Below are 11,474 nucleotides of genomic sequence, written 5' to 3'. Positions count from 1 at the left end.
TTTAGTTATGTTATATACATATATAAATTTGGTTCGGATACCAAATGTAAAAATCTTACATATATTAGACTTAAAAGTAAAAATTATATTTGTTCAATTTAAACCCAATAATATCTTAAAATATTTTAAATATAAGGTCTAAAAATCACTTGAAATTAAACTTGTGTTAATTTGATAACGTTAATCTAAAAAAGTAAATTTAGTAAACAAGTTTTCTGAACAGAGAATGAAAAGTAAAAAATTAGAAGACATAAAAAAATTTCCCTTTAGTAAATGGGAAAATTTCCAAGCCTTTCTTATTACGAACATATGAGGAGTTGTATTTTTAAGGAAAAATGATCAAATTAACCCCTTAATTAAGTGGCTAAGTCAGTAAGTCAACTGGATAGTGCAATTAGGTCCAAAAAAAAAAAAAAAAAAAAAAAAAAAAAAAAAAAAACTTCCATTCATATCACATAAACCTATAAAATTGTTCAATTGAGCCCAAATTAACATGTTTAGCATGTGAACTCTTCCAGGCTTGACACATGTCATTTTTAAATATTTTTTACTTTTGTTTTTTTTTTTGTTTTTTTTAATTTATTAAATTTAATTTTTTTTTAAGTACAGCCACCAGTTGTCTGCCGAGGACGCCTCCTTCACATACAGTCGTGGCTATCCTCTTTGATATATAGTCACGGCGATCAAAGATTAACGGTCATGGCTGTCCAGGGCTGTCCCCAGATAGTCATGTCCGTCTAAAAAAAATCAAAAAAATATTTAGACGACCATGGTTGTCCATGGTTATCTGGGGACAGTCCTGGACAACCATGGTCGTGGCAGCGGCCTTCCAGATATTTGGAAGACGGTTATGGCCGTCAATCTTTGACAACCATGGATGTCGCAAGGATAGCAATAGCTGTTTGTGAAGGAGGCAACCACCGACTGTCTTCGCCGAACACGCGGTGGCGGTACTCTTTCTTTTTAAATTTAATAAATAAATAAATAAAATTTAAAAGTTTTCAAAAAAAAAATAAAATTTAAAAAAAAAAAACAAAAAATAAAAAATATTTTAAAATGACATGTGTCAAGCTTCGAAGAATTAACATGTTACATTAGTTCTTGAACAAAAGGCAACTAACCTAATCCTTACAAAGGTTCACTGTTTAATTCGAATTACATCTTAAAACGAAACAAAGTTTATAAGAAAACAAACTTAAATAGCCATAGCGTCCCGCTGCCCACACTGAAACTATGTACTTTACCCGAACCCACACTGCACCAGTTCATCCCAACCGGTCAGTCACATGCACCACGCAATATCTAGCGTTTCTAGGTATATGTACACGAACATAGCTCCTTCCCAAGTTGTCCACCCTTTAGCCAAGGCCGCGCCTGCCTACCAGCCTCAACTCATGCCGAGTCTACACCCTTCTCGATCGGCAACCATGCTGCCCATCACCACAGCACCCCTCACATGCCAAAGTGACATGTTTACACAACTTGTAATGGACCATAATACACCACGGGTGAACGATTATCATCCTTTGGCTCGTCTTCCTTCACGACATTAAATTTTTGGTTATTGGGACAATTACGTTTCATATTGGAGCTTGTTATCAGTTGCATCATAATTGTAGATAATCAAAATTTGATCACCGATGGTATCCATTTGTCACTAGAATACAATGCAACATCAATAATAATTTAAGAAACAATCCAAAGAGAAATGTGGTTGAAACTTGTCATTTTTGCTAGAATCCTCATAACTATTTGCTACTGTGAATTAGTAAAAATTGTTCTTCTGTTGTCTAATGTCAACACAAGAAGGAATAATTTTTTTTTTTTTGTTAGGCTTGAATTCAAACTTGGAATGACTTTTGTATTCACGGTTGATTGGGTTGTTTTTACATATTTGCCATTAGATTTAACACTATCTATCTATTAACCCATAACATCAAAGACAAATCATTATTGTATAGACTATGGTACACACAAGTTGTGTGGACTATATTTTGTTTACTGTAAAATAATGTATATTGTATTCAGGAGATGTACATTATTTTTGTTCTGAATGTACATTATATTGTATAATGTACATTCAATACAAAAACAATGTACATTTAGTACATTAAAAATGTACTTTTTGTTATGGTCCACACAACATTGTGTGGACCATGGTCCACATAATAATTTGCTATCAAAGGCCAATGGCACCAGTTCGGGAATAACAGTGGGGTAAAATATGAATATAGTCAAAACATAAAGACTGAGATGTCACTACCAATATAACTCTAAACAGGGCGTTTGGTTGAAGGGAATTTAAATTCCCTTTTCACTTAATTCTCACCTAATTCCAAAGGTCACAAAATTTCCTTGTTTGATTGAAAGGAATTGCAATTCCCCCATTTTCATGGAATTAAAATTTCATGCCCCTCCTGGGATTTTAATTCCTGAGATTTTAGGAAGAAAAAAAGATAGTGATGAGTCAAAATTACCCCTCCATTTTTAACCTAAAATTAATGTCTGACAACAACAATGGACATTTTGGACATTATACTACTTATTCCCTTTCAATTCCCATGTATACCAAACATTGGAATTGAAATTCTCAGTAATTGTATTCCTGTAAACCAAACACTAGAATTTAAATTCCCACTTTATTTCCAGTAATCCATCTCCCATGGAATTGCAATTCCTTTCCCACGTAATTCCCCTTCTCCAACCAAACGCCCTGTTACTGGTACAATATTCCCTTTACTCATAAACATAGAGAGTAAAGACAAAAATGATATAGAGAAGAATAATAGTTTCATTCCACTAACTAGCATCCATATATTGATATACATATTGCAAATCTATATCTATACTATAATTAAAAACAAAATCCTATTTACTTGATTTCCCACCCAAACAATAGTAAATAGTACATGTAAATTAAAAAAGGAACATAAATATTTCACAATAATACTCTACATCATCATCAATTAAAAATGGAACAAAAATTAGGTAAATTATAAAAAGAAATGAATACTAATAATTGACTGAAAATGAAAAATGGAAAAAGCAACGGAAATTAGGTTAATTGAAAAAAAATGAATATTAATAATTGACTGAAAATTAAAAAAAAAAATGATCCATAATTGACTAAAATAGAAAAGAAAATGGTCAAATTATTGCATTTTAATTTTTCACAATAATATTACACAGTAGAATAAATCAAATCACAATCATATCATAAATCTTTCACAATTTTAAACAATGGAACATAAATTAAAAATGGAACAAAAATATTTCAAATAATAATATTCTACATCATCAAGTAAAGGTAAATTAAAAATGGAAAAGAAATATTTCAATAATAATATTTTACACCATCAATAGTAAAGACATATTTTAAACTATTGTAAAGGTAAACTAAAAATGGAACGAAAATATTTCAATAAAAATATTCTACATCATCAATTAAAAATGGAACGGAAATTAGGTAAAAATATCACTTCATCTGATATTCTAATTGACTGAAAAAAAAAAGAATAATTGACTGAAAATGAATCTAATATTACTAATTGACTAAAAATATAAAAGGAAAAAAATATTAATAATTGACTACAAATAAAAAATGATCCATAATTGACTAAAATGAAAAAAGAAATTGTCAGATCACTACATTTTAATTAAAAATGGAACGGAAATTAAAATTTTGGAGGGAAATATTTCAATAATAATATTCTACATCATCAATAGTAAATGCATATTTTAAACAAAAGTAAAGGTAAATTAAAAATAGAACAGAAATATTTCAATAAAAATATTCTACATCATCAATTAAAAATGTAACGGAAATTAGGTAAAAATATCACTGCATCTAATATTTTAATTGATTGAAAATAAAAAAGAATAATGGACGGAAAATGAATATAATATTACTAATTGACTGAAAATATAAAAGGATCACTAATTGACTGATATTCTACTATTATATATTTTCGTCCGAGTCACCCATCCTGATGGACTGAAGGTGTTAGCTCTAGACGAAGATGGACAAGATTGTGTTACTACTACCAATGTTGCAAAGAGGTTTCAATAATGTGTAAATACAATCCGTGATATTATGTTTTTTTAAATGGCAAAATTGCTATATATCTAGACAAAAAATATATTTTCCATACAAATGACTTAAGATATCAATTCATTCTTATAACTGAGTTGCTAGAGAACGAACACATTTGCCTAATTTATAAAAACATTGAACAATGATAAATAAAATCTTCAAAGTTACAGCATCGGATGCGTACATCTACACATTAGCTATTAATTTGAGCAATTATTTACTCAAATTCAAGCAATGATAACATAAAAACACATAAACGATCTAAACCATACCTTCAATTGCACTATATAATATTTGATGTTCTAATTTAAATAATTATATATCGATCCAAATATTCTTAATATATTACAACAAATCTATTCCGTGCATCGCACGGGTAAAAATACTAGTATGTTATTAATATTATCTACGATGTTGGGTTGAAAACCATTTTACAAAGGATGTGTTCATAGTGGTGGTTAGTGTTACTTGGTGTGTAATTAGATTTCCAAATGATGTCTTTAAGAAAGCCCTACCTTGGTGGTGTGCGTTGGTTTGAGAAAATGAACTTAAACTCTTATTTTGGAAAAATCTCTTGACTTAGTGTGAGTTGCGATTATAGACTCTTTCTCTTATATTTTTAAAAGACATCTTATTTGGGCAAGTATTGACTTAAGGTAAATGTTTTTTTTATATGTGTGGTCTATTCAAGTCTCAAAATCTTTTTACAAAGTATATTTATTTTCAAAAATTATAAATGTAATTATTTTATAGGGCGGAGTAGAGCTTACTTAGCATTTTATGCTAATTCTTTTATCTCGTGTTTTCAAACCTTATTGATTTCAGGATCTGAAGTTAGTGGCTTGCTTTGAGAGCGCGACGTAGAGCTCGTAGCCTTAGATTTGAATTTGGAATAGATTGTTTAGCTTTAGAACTTGAACTGTTGAATTATAGATGACATGTGATTTGGATAGTGAAATATTGTATTATGGGTTTTTAGATAAAATCTTTGTAGCCTATGCGTTTGGGCTTTGTTGGTTGCCCAAGCGTGACGTAGTACCCCTTGTAATATTTATTTACTTCTTGATTTCATCTTGTTTTGATATAACTCCAACTAACTATTTTTGTGTTTAATGAAAATACGAGTTTTTTATGGTGGTTGTAGGTAGAGTTGTCAAAACGGGTCGGCATGACGGGTAAAAAACGCCCGTTCTTTGGCGGGCCTAGGTTTTGCTGGCCCCGCCCATAACCCATAGGCTAAGTAGGCGAGGGCAGACCTCGTAACGCCCGTAGGGCGTTTGAGGTTGCGTTGCGCCCGTCCGGCGACAGGTGAGGTCCGACCTCATGTCGCCCCTAGAACGCCTTAGCGATTCTTGGGATGGAGTCCAACGACTCGCGTCCCGAATCCTTCCGTTCGGCGGTAGGCGAGGGCGGACCTCGTACCACCCCTAGGGTGTGTGTTATATCCGATGTGGTCGCCGACCTCCAGGTCTGGCTGACCTCGTGCCGGCCGACCCCCCAGGTCTGGCCGACCCCGTGCCGGCCGACCTCGGGTAGGTCGGCCTTGGGTTGCCTTCGCTTGTCCGCCATTCGGGACAGGGTAACTTGTTAAAAAAAAACTTCTTATTCCATTGCGAATGTAAACAAACATTATTGTGGGGAACCTGGCCTTTTATTGGGAAGGGGGACAGGCCATACAAATGAATGTCTACTGGTAGAACTTCAACAAGTGCTCTGAGTTCCAAACCCTGTCTACCACCTTGCCCGATGTGGTCCTTAGCTTGTAACTACCCGGTCGTACTATGGCCTCAATAACATACGGTCCCTCCCATTTCGTTGCAAATTTTCCTCCATCTTGGGGTCGGCTTGCCTCCCTCCTTCGGAGGACGTAGTCACCAACCTGGAAGTAACGGGGTCGGACTCGGCTGTCATAGTAAGCTTTTGTCTGGCATTGGTAATTTTCTGCGCGGGCCATGGCCTCCTCCCTTCTGTCGTCGATGAGGTGGAGGTCGGCGGCGTGGTGTTGTTCGTTGAGGTCGGGGTCGTACACTGCAACTCGATAGGATGGTATCACGGCTTCAGTGGGAGCCCGTGCTTCGAACCCGTATGCCAGCGCGAACGGTGTCTCCCCGGTGGCCCTTCTTGGGGTGGTGCGGTATGCCCATAGGACGGTGTCCAACTCCTCTACCCATGTTCCTCCGGCTGCGTCCAGGTTCTTCTTGATGCCGTCGATTATAGTTCTGTTGGCGTTCTCCACCTGCCCATTCGCTTGTGGGTACGCCACCGCCACGCGGGTGTGTTTTATGTACCATTGGTCGCAGAATGCCTTAAATTCCTTACTTTCGAATTGGCACCCATTGTCGGAGATGATCTGCATGGGGACCCCAAAACGGTATAAAATGTTCCTCCGTATGAACTCCGTGCACCGGGTGCTTGTGATGGTGGCGAGGGGTTCCGCCTCCACCCACTTTGTGAAATAGTCTATGGCGACTATTATGTACTTCCTCTTTGCGGACCCCATGGGTAGGGCCCCGACGATGTCGATTCCCCAACGTGTAAACGGGATTACCGTGCTGATTGGCGTGTAGCTGGTAGCCGGCCGTCCCGGCTCCGCGTGAAAGTGCTGGCAAGTCGGGCACCCCCGGGCGTACTCTGCACATTCCTTGGCCATGCTTGGCCAAAAGTACCCCTGCAATAGGGCCCTCCTCGCCATGGTGAAGGCTCCTTGGTGTGCGGCGCAGGTGCCTTCGTGTATCTCCTCCTTGACGGACTTGGCTTCGTCTGGGTATAGGCATCGGAGGAGGGCACCGTTGTAGGACCTTTTGTAAAGGGTGTCCCCAAGGAGGACGTATGTTGGTGATCTCCTCTTGACCGCCTTGGCGGCTGCCTCGTCTGTTGGTAGGGTACCCGTTCTCTTATACTCGATCAGGTGGTCCAACCAGCACGGGGTCCGTGTCTGTATGGGGAGGACGGGGTAGGCCTCCAGGCTGGACCTCTGGAGGTCTTCAATCCGTGCTATCTTAGAGACATGCTCCGGGGTGCCGAGGCCGAGCTTGGAGAGCACATCCGCGTCCCCGTTTTGACTTCGGGGTACCTGCAAAATTTCGTAGAGCGTCAATTGACCGAGGACCTGGAGCACCATGTCGCGGTATCTCCGCATTCTCTCCTCGTTGGCCTCGAATTCACCGTTCACCTGTTCGACCACCAGTCGGGAGTCGCACCGCACCCTTATTTTGGAGGCCCTCAGACCCAATGCCAGCCTGAGGCCACCCAATAGTGCCTCGTATTCAGCCTCATTGTTAGACAGCTTAAAGTGGAAATGAAGGGCGTAGTAGGCCCGGAACCCCTCCGGGGTTACGAGTACCACCCCTTCGCCACACCCTTTTGGGCCGGACGAGCCATCCGTGGACAGGGTCCACCAATCCTCCTCATCGCTCCGGGCTAGTTCGGCGGCCTCACGAGCGGTGCACTCGACTATGAAGTCGGCGAGCGCCTGCCCCTTGATTGCCGGTCGGGGCTTGAACTGGATATCATATTGGCTCAACCACATGGACCACTTGACCAATCTGCTTGCCGACCCTGAGGCCCTCAATACTGCCTCGAGGGGTTGGTTGGTGAGGACCCGTACGGGGTGTGCTTGGAAGTAATGCCCGAGCTTCTTGGCCGTGGCGTCCACGGCGAAGATTGCTTTCTCTGTGGGTGAGTACCTGAGCTCGGCGCCTCGGAGGGCTCTGCTCACGTAGTACACCGGGCGTTGGGTTCCCGCATCATCCCGGACCAGTACGGAGCTGATCGCGACCTGCGAGATGCCCAAGTATAGGTACAAGACCTCCCCTTTCTCTGGTTTGGCTAGGGGGGGTAGCGTCATGAGGTACGTCTTGAGGTCCTCAAAGGCTTTCTGGCATTCGTTTGACCACTCGAACCCCTGGTTCTTCTTGAGGACCCCAAAAAATGGCAGGGACCTCTCGGCTGACCTTGAGAGGAATCGACCGAGAGCTGCCAGCCGACCATTGAGGCGCTGGACCTCGCGGAGGGACCTCGAAGGTTCCATCTCCAGGATGGCCTTTCCTTTTTCGGGGTTGGGTTCAATACCCCTCTTTGAGACCATGTACCCCAAGAATTTCCCTCCGTGTACCCCGAAAGTGCATTTCTTGGGGTTCAAACGTAAATCAAAATGTCTCATAATGGAAAATACCTCGGTCAAGTCGGCTGGGTGTAGGTCGGCCTCCGTGCTTTTCACAATCATGTCGTCCACATAGGCCTGTAGGTTCCGGCCGAGGACCCTCTTGAACACCTTGGCTACCATTCTTGTGTATGTGGCTCCCGAGTTCTTGAGCCCGAACGCCATGACCCGATAGCAAAAGACCCCTTCGGGGGTGGTGAACGCCGTTTTTTCCTCGTCTTCCTCGTGCATGAAAATTTGGTGGTACCCCCGGAAGGCGTCTAGGAAGCTCATGAGTGCGCATCCTGCCGTTTCGTCCACCAGCTGGTCTATGTTGGGTAGTGGAAAGGGGTCCATGGGGCATGCCTTATTGAGGTCCGTGTAGTCCACACACATCCTCCACGTAGGTGGTTTAGGTGCGAGGACTACGTTCGCGAGCCATGCCGGGTATGTGACCTCCCTGATGTGCCCGATCTCGAGGAGGGTGTCGACCTCCTTCTTCACAAACTCCCGTCTATCAGCGGCGAGGTAGCGCTTCCTTTGTTGGACCAGTTTGGCTTTGGGGTCCACCGCCAGTTTATGCGTGATGACCTCCCGGCTGAGGCCCGACATGTCTTCGGGACCCCAAGCGAACACGTCTTTATAGCTGCGGATGATCTCGACAATCCGTCCTCGGAGGTCAGCTGGGAGGCCGGTGCCCACCTTCACCATCCTGTCAGGTCGGCTGAGGTCCAGGATGACCTCTTCCGTCTCCACCACGGGTTCGGCGCGGGGCCGCTTCTCCCCTTCCCGGAGGGCCCTCTCGGTTACTGTGTGTACCTGGAGGTCCTTCTTCGTTATTTGGCGGCAAGCCTTCAAGTAACAGCTTCGGCTGACCTTCTGGTCCCCCCTCGCGGTGCCCACTCCGGTGGGAGTAGGATGATGTTGTGGGCGCAACTGATCTTTACCACCACGAACTCTACGTCCCATGTCTTGACGTGCGGCGGGGTGCCGATCTGCGCTTTAAGGATGACGGACCCTTCTGTCTCAATGGAGTCTCCGGTGAAGCTGGATAGCGGGGTCCGAACCTGGGAAAGTTGTTTCCTGGATAACCCGAGTTGCGTGAAGGTGTCATAATACATGACATTCACGGAGCTCCCCGTATCTACCAGTACCCGGTGGACGATGGTGTCATTAAGGTCCAAGCGGATTACCAATGCGTCCCGGTGGGGTAAGGGTCCATCCGGGAGGTCGTCGTCGGTGAACGTTATGGGCTCCCTGCGTGTCCTCTTCTCATGGGGTGCTCTGACGACCTCCCCAACGTATAGGCTCCGCGCCCACTTCTTCCTCTCAGCGGGTGTGTCCCCTCCCTCCGGGCCGCCGAAGATGACATGGATGACCTTCTTCTTTGGTGGGCTGTCTGGCTCGGTCCCCTCGTCCTCCGTGAGGTGGTCGAGCTCCCTCTTGCGCGGGGCAGAAGTAGAAGGCCCGGTGCCATCCTTCTTCTTTCGGGTGTTGTCAGGGCCTTTTGCGTGATCCTGCCCGGACCTCTTCACGTATTGCCCCAGGTATCCTCGTTGAATGAGCTCCTCAATCTGCCTCTTGAGGACCATACATTCGTCGGTGTCGTGTCCACGTTGCCGATGGAAGCGGCAATACTTCTTCGGGTCGGCTTTGGGGGAAATCTTTAAGCATTCCTCGGGGAACGACACGATGCCCATGTCCTCGGCATGGTCCAGGATTACGCTAACAGGCTGTGTCAACGGGGTCAAGTGTCGTAGCGGGGCTAGACGGGGACCCCGGTCACGTCGCGACCGGGGAGGGCGGCGATCCTCTTGAGGGTGAGATGCCCTGTCACCCTGTCCGCGGCCTTCCTCCTCCTCATTCTTCCGCTTCTCTGCTGCTTCCGCATTGGCGTACCGCGCGGCGCGGTCCATCAGTTCTGCATAGGTCTTCGGCTCATTCCGAACAAGGTCGCTGTGGAAAGGGCCCGACCTGAGGTTGTTGGTGAAAAACGGGATGTCGGACCTTTCATCAAAATTTGTTACCCCCATAGCTTCTTTCTTCCACTTACTCAGGTACTCCGCCAGAGATTCCGACTTGTCTTGCTTCAGGTAACATAGGTCGGCGAACTGCTTTCGCCGTTGTACGCTGCCCGCAAAGTGCGACAGGAACTTCTTGGTCAGGACCGCAAAAGTGGGAATGGAGTCCCCCGGGAGGGACCCGAACCAATCCTGGGCCTGCCCATCCAGAGTCGTGCAAAAACCGCGACACATGATGGCGTCATTTATGCCTGTCATCATCATGACCGCCTTGTACATGTTGAGGTGGTCCCGCGGGTCCGTCGCCCCCGTGTAGGGTTTGATGGTCGGGAATCGGAAGTCCCGGGGTAAAGGCTCGGCCATGATGGCCTCTGTGAAGGGTGTGGCCAGGGCGTCCCGGGGCTCCGGGGACTCGTCACGCGCCTCCATCTTGCGCTGCAACTCGCGGACCTGTCGACGCAACTGTTCCATCTCTTCGCGCTGGGTGCTCGGGGGTTGGCCTCTGGTCTCCCCTGAGCGTTCCACGGGTGGGGCCGGCTCCCGCTGCCTCGGGACACGGGGTTCGTGGCTCCGGGACCTCCGCGAGCACGATGACTCCTCCTGCCTGACGTGTGTGCTCGGCCCCGGCCCCAGGCGGTCTCGCGCCGGTACGCATGGACCCAACCGCCCAAGCGCGGAGGTGGTACGCGCCGGCCGAGTTCGCCCTTCATTTCGCTGCTCGTGTCGGCCTCGGGTGGCTTCCGCCCCGTCGCGCCTCCCAGAAGGTCGTGGTGAATTGACTTCCTCCTCAGCCGGTGCTGCGGGTTCCCGGGGCGCCTGAGTGCTGGGGCCGCTGCGCACCCTCGGAGGGGGCGGAGGTGGGGGCGCTGGGCCTCCCCGGCGCAGCCCTGCCGCGACGCGGTTGAGCGCGTTCGCCGCCTGTTCTAGTATGACGGCATCTTGTTGGGAGGTCGGGACCTGAGGTGGTGCGGGTGGCGCTGCCCCGCCGAGAGGGCGATTGTTGGTGAGACGGCTCCGAAGGTCCCCCACGGCCCCCTTGTCGACTCCCGTTGATCTGATCCCGGAGGTCCTCCCCGGCCCCTACGGACATGGTCTGTCGGCTCGCCACGATCCCGTTGGGGCGGTTGACGAGGGCGAGGTCGCGTGGGTTGCACGAGCCCTGCGAGTTGTGGGTGTTCGACCCGGATCTTGTCATTGCTGTTAATGCAGGATAATAGGG

At 45.8% G+C, this 11,474-nt stretch overlaps 1 protein-coding gene across 1 annotated transcript; it reads right to left on the bottom strand.

Annotated features, from left to right (window-relative positions):
• Nucleotides 1–9,088: 9,088 nt before the first annotated feature.
• LOC109168233 lies at nt 9,089–10,726 on the bottom strand. The gene has a single exon (XM_019317274.1). The coding sequence runs from the start codon at nt 10,724–10,726 to the stop codon at nt 9,089–9,091; it is 1,638 nt and encodes a 545-aa protein (XP_019172819.1).
• Nucleotides 10,727–11,474: the final 748 nt, after the last annotated feature.

Source organism: Ipomoea nil, unplaced genomic scaffold, assembly GCF_001879475.1.
Source record: "Ipomoea nil cultivar Tokyo-kokei standard unplaced genomic scaffold, Asagao_1.1 scaffold3195, whole genome shotgun sequence".
In the NCBI taxonomy this organism is placed as follows: domain Eukaryota; kingdom Viridiplantae; phylum Streptophyta; class Magnoliopsida; order Solanales; family Convolvulaceae; genus Ipomoea; species Ipomoea nil.
The sequence above is the reverse complement of the archived record's forward strand: the minus strand, read 5'-3'. Positions and strand labels throughout refer to the sequence as shown.